The sequence below is a fragment of the Ursus maritimus genome, unplaced genomic scaffold (genome assembly GCF_017311325.1).
Source record: "Ursus maritimus isolate PB19 unplaced genomic scaffold, ASM1731132v1 scaffold_27, whole genome shotgun sequence".
Taxonomy (NCBI): domain Eukaryota; kingdom Metazoa; phylum Chordata; class Mammalia; order Carnivora; family Ursidae; genus Ursus; species Ursus maritimus.
Window position 1 is genome coordinate 9,001,836 of NW_024425230.1, and position 14,515 is coordinate 9,016,350.

Sequence of the window (14,515 nt, forward strand, 5' to 3'; positions counted from 1 at the left end):
TGATGATGACATGATCCTCTATGTAGAAAATCCAAAAGAATCAACAAAAAACAACAACAAAAGCAAAACAGGAAAAAAAAAACCCAAAACCTCCTGAAACTAGTAACTAAGCAGTTATAGCAAGGTTGCAAGATATACAGTAAATGTACAAAAATCAGTCACTTTCCTATATACCAGCAATGAGCAAATGGAGTTTGAAATTAAAAACACAGTACCATTTACATGAGCACCCCCAGAATGAAATAGTTATGTATAAATCTAACACTGTATGTACAAGATTTATATGAGAGAAACTCTGATGAATGAATTAAAAGAATTAAATGGGGAGATATTCCATGTTCATGGATAGGAAGAATCAATATTGTCAAGATGTCAGTTCCCCCTGACTTGATCTATAGATTCAGTTCAATCCCAGTGAAATCCCAGCAGGTTATTTTGGGGATATCAACAAACTGATTCTAAAGTTTATATGGAAAGAGTAAAATATTTACCAAGTCCTTCTGTGAGCCAGGTCCTTGGCCTGGCCTGGGGACAAGAGATAAAAATCTCAGTTCCTTGTCTTCTAAGGTCTCCCAGTATAGTCAATTCTTCAATCTAAAGATAATTAAAATCCATCCCTTTCAAATCTTTTAGCAATGGAACCCAGCTTATAAGAAATATCCTCTTGTATATGGAAGTTGCTCAAACAATTATAAGACAATAGGATAATGGCTAAGGGCTCTGATGGAGGTGTATGCAAAGTGCAGCTGGAGATTCCATGTCAGAGATGGCATGAGAGGAGAGAGTTCTGGAGTAGAAGCTTCTGGGGTGATAGGAAACTTCCAGAAAGCTTTGTGCAGAGAGGGATTGCCAGGCAAAGGAACAGCCGAGGCAAAGGCATGAGAGCTTGTCATGTTCTAGGAGCTCACTTGGTTCCAAGAGCAGCAGAAACCAGGGTTTTCATCCTGCCTGTTGACATGGCTCTTACAAGTTGTCCTAGAGGCCCCTTTGTTCCTGTACTTTACTCCAGCTCAGTTTCTTCCAGGACCTTCTTGCCACATATCACATTCCCTGCAGCTTTTATCCAGCAGTTGGTGGAGCACTGAGCATTTAGCAAAAGCCACTGCTATAGAGACATCCATAGGGCCACACCCCCTCCTATCCAGAGGCATTCTCATTCACCTTCTCCCCCTTTCTCACCCCCGCAACAAGAGAAGATCCCAGGCTTTCCCTTGATACATAATTCAATTCATTTAGAAGTTAGCACACCACAAAATGTTCAGCCTGGTATTTTTAATGCCTTAAGGAAAAGGAATACCATACCTTTGGAAAGGAGCAAGAGAATAAGGTGAATAAAAGCCCACAGAGCCCTCACTCATGTGCCTTTCTCCATATGCTATGTTGAGTGTTCCAGGGGGGCAGGTGCATGTCTCTGAGGAACATGTGCTGGGTTTCTGTGACCTTTATTCCATACTGACCTCTCATCCTCTGGGCCACCACCCACATGCACCTGCGCCCTGCTGGCTCCTCCCCCTCATGCGTCTGCACCTTGCATGGCCCATTAACCCCTTCCTACATCAATGTCCACCTTCCCCTTTCCCTCCTCAGATAAACCATGTGAACTCTACTGCTCACCCCTCGGGAAGGAGTCCCCGCTGCTGGTGGCCGACAGGGTCCTGGATGGCACACCCTGCGGGCCCTATGAGACCGACCTCTGTGTGCACGGCAAGTGCCAGGTGACGTGTTTTCGTTGTGTCTTTGGAGGGGAGGCTCCCTCACCCCCAGAAGGTTTCCAGGGCGGGGAGGTGGCACAAAGGTCTTGGGAGGCTTGGAGGGGGGATGGATCTTCTCAAGAAGGCACCAGTGGTCATATCTCCTGCAACCTGGCACCCCTCCCTCCCTCAGCAGTGACGGAGCATGAAGCCCACCCCCAGGCCAACTGGGAGCTGAGGTGGCTGGGAGAATAGTGACAACATAATAATCTCAAAAATCTTAAAATAACTTGAGTCGTTCTGACGCAGGGCAGAACAGGTTGAATACTAAGGTCAAGCTAGAAGATGCATAGGATTATGTTATTGGACAAGCTATGCTGCATTTAGCTACCAAAGATAGAGCAAAACAAAGCTGACTCCTTCACAGGTAGAACCCAGGGAAGACCCTATGCCTGGCTTGGGGAGACCACGCCACCCAGTGCAGTATAGTCCCCAAAGCCATCCTGGTGTTGGATGTCTGTGACTCATTAGAATGAATGACAAGTATCATTTAAGAAGACAACAGGAAGCTCCCAGCAAGGAGGGCGGGAGGGAGGATGGACGGAAGCTCATCTTCCACCTGTGTTCAGTCTGCCTGAGCTGGGGACACACCTGAAGCGCAGCCCTCCTGAGGCAACGCTCCCCAGCTCAGTGTAACAGGACTATTTCTCCATGAGAATGGGCATCCCCCTGATGTGGGATTGGGGTAGGGAGTCAGGAGGCTGTGTATTTCCAGTGCTCAGAGAACCACAACTCGGGTAATGCCCCCCTCTATTATGCCACATGTGCCATATTTCCTGATTACCCAGTTGGGGCTGCACCTGTCATGAGAGAGCCTTCCAGCACAGACACGTGCTGCCCTCGTGGCAGAGGCCAGGCTCCCTCAGCCATGTCCTCAGCAGGTGAGCCCAGCAGGAGCTGGGGAGAGGCAGCGGCTGCCAGAGCCCGAAGCAAGCAGATGGGTAGCAGGAGAGCTGTGCATTTGGCACAGAAAGGAAAACCAGGTGTTGCCTCCGATTTTTGCTTTACGTTGCCTGGCCTCCATAGACCTGCACCTACAACGTAAGAGTAAGGAAGGAATGCACTCATCGAGGGCTCCTGAGCGGCCTTCTCATCTTGCCAGTTGAAGAGAAGCTGCTACTAATGCTTTGGGGTGCCCACAACCCCCAAAGTCAACACCCCCATCTCTGATGCTCAGTTTCATGGAAATATTAAAAACATTTGAACAATTGTAAATTCCAGGGGTCACAGGGGAGAGAAACTGTCATTCCCCCAAACTGTACTGGAACCAGAAACCTGCCTCTAGGCATGGGACCCACTGACCCCATAAGGCAGCACCTCTTGCTTGTTCTCTCCGCTTCCCGACGCCTGGCCAAGGGCAAGACAGATGGAGTCAAGGGGAGAAAGGCAGGAAGACACAGACACAAACACAACTTCTAGGGTAGTTCCTGTGGCCATTTCAACCCTGGTGGATTTTTTTTTTCCCCTGCAAAGTCCAAACTAGTCCCAAACTGGGATTTTTCAGGAAAAAAGCTTGACATGATCCAGACTCCTTTGGCACTGCCTGGCTTTGTTATCAAATACAGATATGTGTGGGTGATAGGCACTGGGTGCCCAAGAGTCTTGGCAAGGCGTCCTCCAGGGGAAAGAGGCAGTGACGATGGTGGGGCTGGGCCCTCAGGGCTGCGGTGTTGTCATGGAGAATGTGCGGGTCCTGGGGCGGTGTGAACACAGGTCTTATGTTTGTCACTGAAATCGCCAGCATTTCTCTGTAAACCTGCCAGCAAGTCAAGTGCAGGATTTTTTTTCTTTGCTAAATTCTGCACTTATACCGGCCATCCTACAGCACAACGATGAACATTTCCCTAGGAACGGTTTTCTGAGTAAAAGCACTTGCACCCCTTCGAGCAGCACCATTTGAGCCCCCTCTGGGCTCTTGCCAGCGTCTCTTGCAATGTTCTTGCCAACGTGCAGGCATTTCTAAGAATCCTGAAATTTTCTGGCCAGGGGGTCAGTATTAAGTGGCCAGACATGATTTCAGCTCTAAGTGATCAGTGCCAATGGGCCCCTTCTGTGACCTTGGTTCTACCCAGGCTTTTCAATGAGGGAATCTTCCCTGTGCCATGACAGCAAAATACCCAGTTTTTCAGTCAGAACCGCACAGGTGAGATGCCATGCAAGGTCTCCGATAGCCTTCAGTCTGTGGGCATCTGGCACCTCTGAGCTAGAGCCTGCCCTGCACTTGAATGTGATGGCAGTAACGTGGGTACACTGGCCTTCCCACTCCCAGATGCCACTGCATCCCTGCCTGCCCCCCCCAGTCTATCTCTCATGCCTCCACCCCCATCATGGTCATGGTCATTTACTGACCGCTGCACGGAGATTAGCACTAACCAAGCACCACCCCTCAACACGGGGGCAGAGAGTGGCCCCCTCATGATGTTTTGTGGCAGGTGGGCAAGTTCGTGCTCCTCGGAGCCTCACCCCACCCCTTGTCAGCTCTCAGCAGTCCCATCTCCTCTGCATGGATGTGCCCCAGTGACCAGCTGCCTCCAGGCGGCCCACCGGTCCCAGCAGAAGGACCACCATCCGGGTAGGTGGTGGCAGCATGTACGTGTAGGCCCATCACATGATTCAGTCCTGGAGAGACCACTCGCTTCTTGACGGAAGTTAAAAATACCACCTGTGATTTTTCTAACCATTCTGATTCCTCAGAGAGAAGCCATAGAGGTTAAGTTTAGCCCATGAGAAGTCAATTCTCACAAGAATCAAACTTTGTAAAGTCACAGTTAATGAAGTTCTATGATAAAGTTGAGCATACTTAGATAAGAGTAAGAGAAATTAGGGGGCCTTGGTGGCACAGTCAGTTGAGCATCTGACTCTTGGTTTTAGCTCAGGTCATGATCTCAGGGTTGTGAGATCAAGTGTGGAGTCTACTGAAGACTCTTTCTCCCTCGCCTTTGCCCCTCCCCCCACATGCTCGCTCATGCTCTCTCTCATAAATAAATAAAATCTTTTAAAAAATAGAGTATAAGAAATTAAATACAAGTAGAATATTGATGCCTAGTTACAGTAATTGCCAAAGTAGAATATTCTGGATTCCTGTGGTACTTGTGAATGATTAAGGCAAGGAAAATTGGTTAAAGAGAAGAATAGTAATAAAAAAAAATCTCAGGAGTTTATTGAGCAGAGGATCTGTACTTACTCATCAATACTGTTACCTGATTATAATGAATAAAAGGTAGAAATCATCCACATTTTATGTAAGACAGCACTTCCAGAAATATTGTCATGGTTCACTTACTAGCTTTTTCCCCTGTTCCCTTCAGCTATAAATTTTGCTATTTTGGGGTGGCAGAAGGAGTTCTGGGAAATTTTGAGAAGCATGGTAACTAGTTGGTAGGGAATGGAGGGGACAAGAGGCTCCCAAACGGCATTTTGAGCAGATTCCACTAAGCTCCAAATAGCAGGCTGATTCAAACCATAATATGAAACATGGAAATACCATTTTATTCTGTTTTTATGAGGACTGAGTTAAGTTTCATTTCAGTGAGTCACAAATTATTTAACATGCTGAAATGAAACTTAACAGCGCTCATAAAAGTGGGAGTGAGTTGGGGAAAGAAACACAAACATTGTCTATTTTTCAGCAAGTCTGTATAAATGAGGGGTTCCATCATTCGCAATTCCTACTGTTGGCCTGCAGAGGCAAAGAAATCAAGTTCATACGTTTCTAATGTGCGACTTTGCCTCAGAGCTGCTGATCTTCAGTGGGCAAGTCAAACTGACCGACAGATCTGAATATACCTGAGACCAGGTACGCTTGGCTTTTCTTTAAGGCCTCACCAGCTTGTGTACACTTGTAGGCATCATACTCCAATTAGGGTCCCACTTCCGTGAGATCCTAACCTGCATACATATCCTGGGCTTGACGAACACTAGACCTTCAGGCCCTATAAGTTTCCTCGGTGGAGGGATTATGTCCGCTTATCTTTGTTCCCCCAGCAGCTGGCTTGGAGGAGAGCTTTTGGTTACATATTGAAAAGAGAAACCCAGTGAGTGGATGCGTAGGTGGATGGGTCACTGGCTCTTAGGATTTCAGTGATTCTGGAATCTGGAGCCCATCTCAGTGAACAGTTTTCATTATCCAGCATTTATTGTCCTCGCATTTTGTGTACAATGGCCCATTAGGCAAGTGAAATTACAGATGGAATTTAGGAGGATTTTAAGACTCTGGCCTCAGAGCTCCCCCTGAGGGTAACAAGCATGCAGGAAAATGTACCAGGTATTTCAATAATAGCCTCTGGTTGCTGCTTCTCCCCACTTCATGACCCTGTAGCTGACATCTCTGCAGTGTGTGACTGTTGGTGCTGAACTACTGATAGCAGTGTCTAAAACTCTGAAGTCATTCCCTGCACCCATTCTGTCTGATTAACTTCCCATAGCAACTTCCGGGTTAAGCCGCCAGGCGGAGCCTCACATGCGCTCTTCTCCCATGACAGGACTCCACTAAACTGATGGTAAAGGCAGGATCCACAAACCATGATGGGGAAGAGAAGCAGAGGCCACCCTTTGTTTTGTTTTTTTTTTTTAAAGATTTTATTTATTTATTCGACAGAGATAGAGACAGCCAGCGAGAGAGGGAACACAAGCAGGGGGAGTGGGAGAGGAAGAAGCAGGCTCATAGTGGAAGAGCCTGATGTGGGGCTCGATCCCATAATGCCAGGATCACGCCCTGAGCTGAAGGCAGACGCTTAACCACTGTGCCACCCAGGCGCCCCCAGAGGCCACCCTTTGACAAAAAAAAAAGATACCACCTCTTTCTGTAGGGTGGAAGTGGATAGAGGTTCCATTGTAGGAACAAAGCAGCAGAGGCCAGAGCTAGAACAAGTGGAGAGTTGCAATGGAAAAGAAAGCAGAATGCTTGAGGGTGTCTAGGACTTGGGAATGGAGGGTGGGAGTGAGATGTTGGCTGAAACTGAAGAGAAGGCAAAGAGTCAGACAACATGGCTGACCACGGCTGGCTCTGCACTTGGAGCTTGACGGGCTGTTGGGTAATGATCTTCACGCCAAGTATCCGAGGGCTCCTTTCCAAAGTTGTGTGATAAACTATTCAAAGGCTTCTGGAGCAGGTGCGTGACCTCTGTACTTTGCACAGCGCTCACCCTCCTGGGTTGGGGAGCAGACTCCAGTTTCCTTCCCACCAGTCCCAAACGGAAGCTTACCGTGTGACACCTCCATCCCCAAATATAGAGCACCCTCAGTCTACCTTTTGGTGTCTCGTTCTCAAATATGAGTGGTCAGCCAGAGATCATCAGCTATTTGAAGAAAACCAACAACAGGAACAAGAAAGACCAAGAAAAACAGAGACACCGACCCTGGCACAAAACTGGGATAATCACAGAATTCTCCACAGCCAAATTATCAATCAACCACGGGGACAAAATAAAGTAATTTTGAGACACAGAAAAACTCAGAAATTTTAGTTTCCATTCATCCGTTCTGAAGAAATTATGTGTGGGTTAGCAAAACAAAGGTAAAGTCAAAAAGAAGAAGACAAGGACAGCAAGAGTTGGTGCATCTAACCCAGGAGCCCAGGAAATGCTGAGCCAGGTGCTGTCCTACTGGCCTAAAAGCCTTCAGTTAAAGTTAAAACAAGAGTCAGTGGCATCCCTCTAACAGAAGAGAATGAGGCGTAGTTAGAAGATAGCTGCGAAGCGCTTTTCCTTCTGGCCAAAAGACAAAGCAAAACAAAACAAAGACCATCCAACCCTGTATGAGAAAGTCCTAGTTCAAAATAGGAGAGAATGGGGAGGAGTTGCTGGCAGGTTCAGGGCGCAGAAGAGAGAGGCAGAGGACCCATTCTGAAAATCAAAGTCTCCTACTCCCAGTTTACCGGGGGCCAAGCTTGGTAAGAGGCCATCATTCTTACGCATTAATTAACACCTATGATGTGCTTAACACCGTGCTGGTCACTGTGTTTAGGCACAGGGGCCAAGAATACAAAGACTTGTAAGAAACCATTTCCCTGTGCTTACAGTCTGTCCCAAAAGTGAAACTTACTCATGCAAGACCCTAACCACCAAAGGTGAAGACATGGTTGAGAGCCAGGGAGATTTGGTTTAGACATAGCAAAAAGTACATAGGGTGGAACTTGGTTTATTCATTCATCAGAGATTTATTGAGCACATTCTATGTGCTAGATATTCAGTGGTGAACAGGACTGAGGGGGTCCCTGTCCCCATGCAATGTATAAACAGGAAACACATAAACTCACAAACATGGTTGTTCCAAGGACTGGTCCGTGTGGAGAAGAAAATGGTGTCATAGATGAGAGAGATTATAGCTGAGGAAGGCTGCGAATGGCATGGAAGGTCTCTCCCAGGAGATCGCATTTGTGGAAGAACCAGACTCGTGAAGGCAGAACAGAATGCCCTGGGCAGAAGTTGGCTCCAAGGCTGGTGGGTTCCAGAAGCAGAGGAGGGCTAGGTGACAGGTGCTGGAGGGAGTGGCCGTGAGGGCAGAGGCATCAGGGCCCCAGGCCATGCAAGGCCTGGCAGGTCGTGACAGTAACCTAGATTTTATTCTGATAGGAGTGGAGGGATGAAGCAGAGGAATGAAGTCATCTTGGTTATGGAGGGTTGGGTGTGGCAGGGCATGAGTGGAATCTGGAAAACCAGGTAGGAGGCTGTTAGGGCAAGTCATGTCACTGAGAGTCAGTGGGGCTTGCAACACGGGGCTGGGAGGAGATTGGGTTCAGTGTGCACTCGGAGGAGGAGGGAGGAGAGCTGAGGTGATGAGCAGGTGCGATGGTGTCATGGAGCATCTTGAATTCCTATGTGTGGAGGTTGACCACCAGGGGTCTTCTCATCTCCTTAGGTGAAGATTAATCTGGCAGCAGAGGGGAGGAAACAGGTACGATAGGTCATGTCCCGAATAACAAGGGTCTAAACTGGGCTGTGACCATGAGCTTGGAGAAAAGGTAGACACCAGAGGCTTTCAGGGGAAAATACCACCAGGTCAAAGAAGATGAGGATGGAGAAAAAAGGCCAGGGGGTGTGGTGACCAAGAGGTTGTCTGTCGCTGGTGATCTGTCAAACGGGCAGGATTCCGGGGGTAGAATCCAGGTTTCAAGTCACTAAAGATGGATATTTCTCACTTCTGGGGAGAAATGGCCGCCCTGTCCCTGGCTCATTAGGACACAGTGCTGAGCACTAAAGCTTTTTTAGGCTTTCTGCGTGTTTCACAGGGTCTATCTCTACCAAAAAGAACTTGTGCTTTTTCCACCTGTCCCCACCATCCTAAGCTTTTGACTGATTATGCCCAGGCAGTGTCCCCCCCCCCCCCGGTGCCACATACCCTGATTTGTTGGCAGAAGAGGGCTCCCACCTGCACGTGCTGACCAAGAACTTAAAAACATGCTTTGAAAGCTCAGAAATAGGTAGCAGGAATGCCTAGAGTATGTAGAAAAGTAACTGCTAGGGATCGCTAGGAAAACATGGGGATATTCTAGAGTTTATTGTTTGCAATTTCCTTTGGTTTGGTCATCTTGCCCTCTTAGAACACCAGACCTCATAAATACAGTTGTTAAAATTCCTTTAACATTTGGAATTAATTTTTTTTTTTTTTAATGGGGCGCCTGGGTGGCTCAGTTGGTTAAGCATTTAACTCTTGATTTCAGCTCAGGTCATGATCTCAGGGTCATGAGATCAAGCCTGGCATAGGGCTCCATGCCCAGCGTGGAGCCTGCTTAAGATTCTCTCTCTCCCTCTCCCCCTCCACTAGATCCCTAAAATAATATTAAGTGGAGTGGGCAGAGCACACAAAGCTGTCCCAGCCCCTGAGTGTCCTGAAAAATTAACTTAAAGGGTGAACCTGCATGCGTTCCTGTGTGTGCCTGATCTGGGAAGCTCCCTAGGGCAGACGGTGACCCGCTGCCTGGGGACGCTGCTTGATATTATGGGAGAGCCCACCTGTGGGTGAGCCCCTAAACACTGGCTCTCTGTGCATCTTTTACCAGGAGGGACAGGGGGAAGGATGTGGTCCTGCCTACTTTCTCCTTCCTTCTCTTCCTTTTTCAGAGAGGGCAGGGTTTTTGTGGAAGAAAAAGGGATAGAGGACAATTACCTATTTGGCCCCAATCTGATCAGACAGGTGGTAGCTGTCCCCCAAACCTCTAGAAGGAAGGTGCCCTGTGTGCAGTCTCCATCTGTCCTGACAGCACTCACCTGTCACCAGGACCCCAAGCAGTGAGCCAGAGCAAAGGTAATTTTTTACCTCTGAGGGTGAGGTTACATACTCTTGTTTTAAGAATGGGGAAACTGAGGCTCATATCCAAATCTGTAATTATCCTCAGGATATGCGTTGGTGACCACAACCTTGAGCATAACATTTAGGGAAGAGAAGCTGATGGCCTACCCACCTGGGTAATTTAGCTCTAATCCGGAAGGCAGTTAGTTACAATTTGAAGTCATGTCTGAGGATGCCTTTGTTCTAAGAGGTGAAGTTTTAGCAAAAGAAGCTGATTTTTAAAATGAAAACAAGATGCTGCTTAGGAAAAGAGAAGAAAATAACAGAGCAGTTTCCCCCTGTATCCAGCCTTTGACGATTTAACAGGTAAGATAATGTGAATCCTACAAGCAAGGCTGTCGAAGTCTCCAGATCTGAGTTTCTGTTTCCTTGGTGGAGAGGTGTAGAAGTGTAACCCGCCTGTGAGTAGGACTGAACAGCATTCAGGTGATCTGTGAGGCCCTCAGTTGAGGGCATTTGCGGTTTTGTAACTAGACATTCTGTTATGATGGAGCTTCCCATGGATCATTTACTTGCTCTGAGCACCACCATAAGGGGGCTCTGCTTCCTGAGAGTGGAGGGGAGCCAGCCTGTGTTGTCTTCATGGCTCTGCTGGGCTCCCACACATCCCTCTAGGATGCCTCGGCCCAGAAATGCTTTAGCTCAGGGGTGACAGAGGATGGAGGCAACAGGAGTTACTTCCCCAGTGGGAACTCACGTCTAGGGCCCTTCGGGGGCAGGGGAGGAAAGGAGGGTTACACACCTACTGCCCCCTCAGGACACAGAAGGCTTGGCATCTGACAGCAATGGCTGTCTCCTTGAGGGTCTCTATCTCTGAGCTCAAAACCTAGCACAGTGGTCTCCCAATGTGACTTGGGCCCCTAGTATCACCTGGGAACTCACCGGAAATGACAAATCCTTGGGCCCCATCCCAGCAATGGGTGACCTGCCCAGCCCTCTAGGTGATTCGGGCATGCTGGAGTTAGAGAACTGCCACCCCAGGTGATCTTGTGTCCCTGGGCCTGGGAGATCTTCTGTCCACCCTAGAAATTAACTACTGGTCAGACTGCGGGGAGTTGTTCCCTTTAGGCTATCCAGAGCACACAGAGCAAGACTTTGTCCAAAAGGGCATACCATCTTCATAGACTAATTTTAGCCCTCATGACCAACCAAAAAGTAAGCAGCTGGTCATGTTTCAGAAGGGATCCCTCAGTGTCTTAGATCCAGATCTAAGCCCACACTCTTCAGATGCTGTGTTTGGCCTCTTGAGAGGGAGAGATACTGATGAGGATGGGCCCTCCTGGGCTTGCCTGTAAACATCCTGGACTCTCAGAAAAGAGGCAAGTGCTAGCTCCATGCAGGACAAGTGTGCCCCGGCAGCCCCAGGGACATCAGGCCTTGCTGGGCTCCCAACTGACTTGGACTTCGTTCCCGGAAAAAAGGAAATCAACTCCAAACATTACATCTCCATAAACTTTGGATCCCATGAGGTCTGTCCTGGTCATGGCTTCGCTGCTGTGCAGACATGTCCATGTTCTTTATGCCGTGCCTTAGGAGCCATGACGAGAATCTCATGAGGGGTAGAAAATTGTCCCCTGACCTGCCTCTGCTTGTGTGGGGCAACAGCATCAGCCAGGATCAGCCACGAAGGCACCTAGTGCTGGTCTGGATGTGCGGGGGCTTTGCAAGTACTCACTTAAGCCAAGACTTTTCCTCATTACTTATCTCTTTCCCACCAAGATCCTTCTTTCAGGGGACTCTGGGGGAGAAGTGGTTTGCTTGTTCAGGAAAGTGTATGCTCTCATAAGGGCCTTTCCTCCTATTGAGTCCCTGTCCTGTTCCTTCCTGAAGTACCTCCCATACCTGTCCTTTCTGCTTCCGGGTGAATTCCTGCTCTGGTACATTGCAAACACATGCTTTGCTACTTGTCCTGATCTCCTAGCCAGACTTCAGATGGCCTTTTGAAATTCTAGCCCAGACTCTCCCCTCACATTCCCTTTCCCCCCAGGTGGCATTTCTCCTGTTCTTTTAGCTTCTTTATTCTGAACGTTTCTACATTCTTGCAAACCCAGCCTGCTTTCAGAAGGAGCCTCACCCTCTCCAGAAGTTCTCCCAGTGATCCCCTGTCCTTGGCTGAGGTTAATCAGGGGAGATACCCAGCTGGTCCAGGGTTGGGAGGCAAGAGGTGAGGGACTGCTCCTGGCCCTGCCAGACAGCTTACTTTGTGGCCTCAGATTCGTCAGGTGCCATCATTGGGGCTGGGAGGGAAGTTGTCTGGACAGAGTGGGATGTTAACTTAGAACATCTAGAAAGTGTTTAATCAGGAAATTCCAACTGAGGAACCAGACAGGGAGTGGGTGGCCAAGCCAGAGACCTACTATTGCTGAGTGGGAGTGTGGTTAAAAGAAAATGGGAAGCCCGTGTAGGAAGAGTCTAGGGCTGAAAACACCTGAGAGATGGGGAAGCCACACATGATCAGGTCAGGGTGACATGAAAGAGGTGAGGGGTTAGGGGGCCAGAAAAAGGCTGGAGCTCTGAACAAACGGGAGCAATATAGAGGACAGCACACACATGTGTTGCCCCACGGATTTGGTTCTAGCGCCTTTGCTGAGCATGCTGGTTGAGCAAAATTTTGGATCTTGGCTGCCTTGGATTCGTAGCCTGCATCATTTTATACCAAGTAACTTGACAACAATCAGCCAGCAGTCCAGATCACGAATTTCGGCAGCTCCTGTAATGTGCTCCAGGTTCCAGGTACCCTGCGGCAGCTGGTCTACCTCCGGGCTACCCTTGGGTGTCCTACCCCAGCAAAGTGTTGCAGTCTGTGCCAGTTACCGTCTAGGTGTCCATGTGTCACCCAAATCTCCCCATCTCCTTCGGGTCCACTTACCTGCATTCGTTCCTTGCCTGACCTCTGGCTGCTAAAGCCCCCCAGTCTGGCTCTTGACCTTTCTACTTTGAACACATTAGAACTTTTCTTCTTTTTTTTTTTCCAAATGTTGCTCTTTTTCAGTTTTCTTTTTTTTAATAATAATTTTTTATTATGTTATGTTAGTCACCATACAGTACATCCTTAGTTTTTGATGTAAAGTTCCATGATTCATTATTTGCGTATAACACCCAGTGCTCCATGCAGTACGTGCCCTCCTTAATACCCATCACCAGTCTATCCCAATCCCCCACCCCCTTGCCCTCTGAAGCCCTCAGTCTGTTTCCCAGAGTCCATAGTCTCTCATGGTTCATTCCCCCTTCTGTTTACCCCCCCTTCATTCTTCCCTTCCTTCTCCTACTGATCTTCCTGCTATTTCTTATGTTCCATAAATGAGTGAAACCATATGATAATTGTCTTTCTCTGCTTGACTTATTTCACTTAGCATAATCTCCTCCAGTGCCGTCCATGTTGCTGCAAATATTGGGTAATCATTCTTTCTGATGGCTGAGTAATATTCCATTATATATATGGACCACATCTTCTTAATCCAGTCATCTGTTGAGGGTCATCTCGGCTCCTTCCACAATTTAGCTATTGTGGACAATGCTGCTATGAACATTGGGGTGCATATAGCCCTTCTCTTCACTACGTCTGTATCTTGGGGTAAATACTCAGTAGTGCAATTGCTGGATCATAGGGTAGCTGTATTTTTAACTTTTTGAGGGACCTCCACACTCTTTTCCAAAGTGGCTGTACCAACTTGCATTCCCACCAACAGTGTAAGAGGGATCCCCTTTCTCCACATCCTCTCCAACATTTGTTGTTTCTTGTCAATTTTTGCCACTCTAACTGGCATAAGGTGGTATCTCAATGTGGTTTTGATTTGAGTTTCCCTGATGGCTAATGATTTTGAACATTTTTTCATGTGTGTGTTAGCCATTTGTATGTCTTCATTAGAAGAGTGTCTGTTCATATCCTCTGCTCATTTTTTGATTTGAATATTTGTTTCTCATGTATTGAGTTTGAGAAGTTCTTTGTAGATCTTGGATACCAGTCTTTTATCTGTAGTGTCATTTGTAAATATCTTCTCCCATTCCGTGGGCTGCCTCTTAGTATTTGACAAAATACAGCATCCTTTCCTGATTAAAACCCTTCAGAGTGTAGGGATAGAGGGTTCATTCCTCAATTTCATAAAAACCATCTATGAAAAGCCTACAGCGAATATCATTCTCAATGACGAAAAGCTGGAAGCCCTTCTTTTAAGATCAAGAACACGACAAGGATGCCCACTCTCGCCATTATTATTCAACATAGAAGTCCTTGCAACAGCAATCAGACAACAAAAAGGGATAAAAGGTATCCAAATCGGCAAAGAAGAAGTCAAACTGTCTCTCTTCGCAGATGACATGATACTCTATATGGAAAACCCAAAAAACTCCACCCCCAAATTACTAGAACTTATAGGGCAATTCAGTAATGTGGCGGGATACAAAATCAATGCTCAGAAATCAGTTGCATTTTTTTTAAAGATTTTATTTATTTATTTGACAGAGAGACAGCCAGT

General features: G+C 47.5%; 1 protein-coding gene across 1 annotated transcript in view; it reads left to right on the top strand.

Moving 5' to 3' along the window:
* Window positions 1-14,515, top strand: part of ADAMTS17 (ADAM metallopeptidase with thrombospondin type 1 motif 17) — a 341,420-nt gene that overhangs the window by 214,162 nt on the left and 112,743 nt on the right. Inside the window, exon 14 of the mRNA XM_040642697.1 lies at window positions 1,588-1,715. Within this exon, the coding sequence (XP_040498631.1) occupies window positions 1,588-1,715 (128 nt within the window). The remainder of the gene's footprint in view (window positions 1-1,587; window positions 1,716-14,515) is intronic.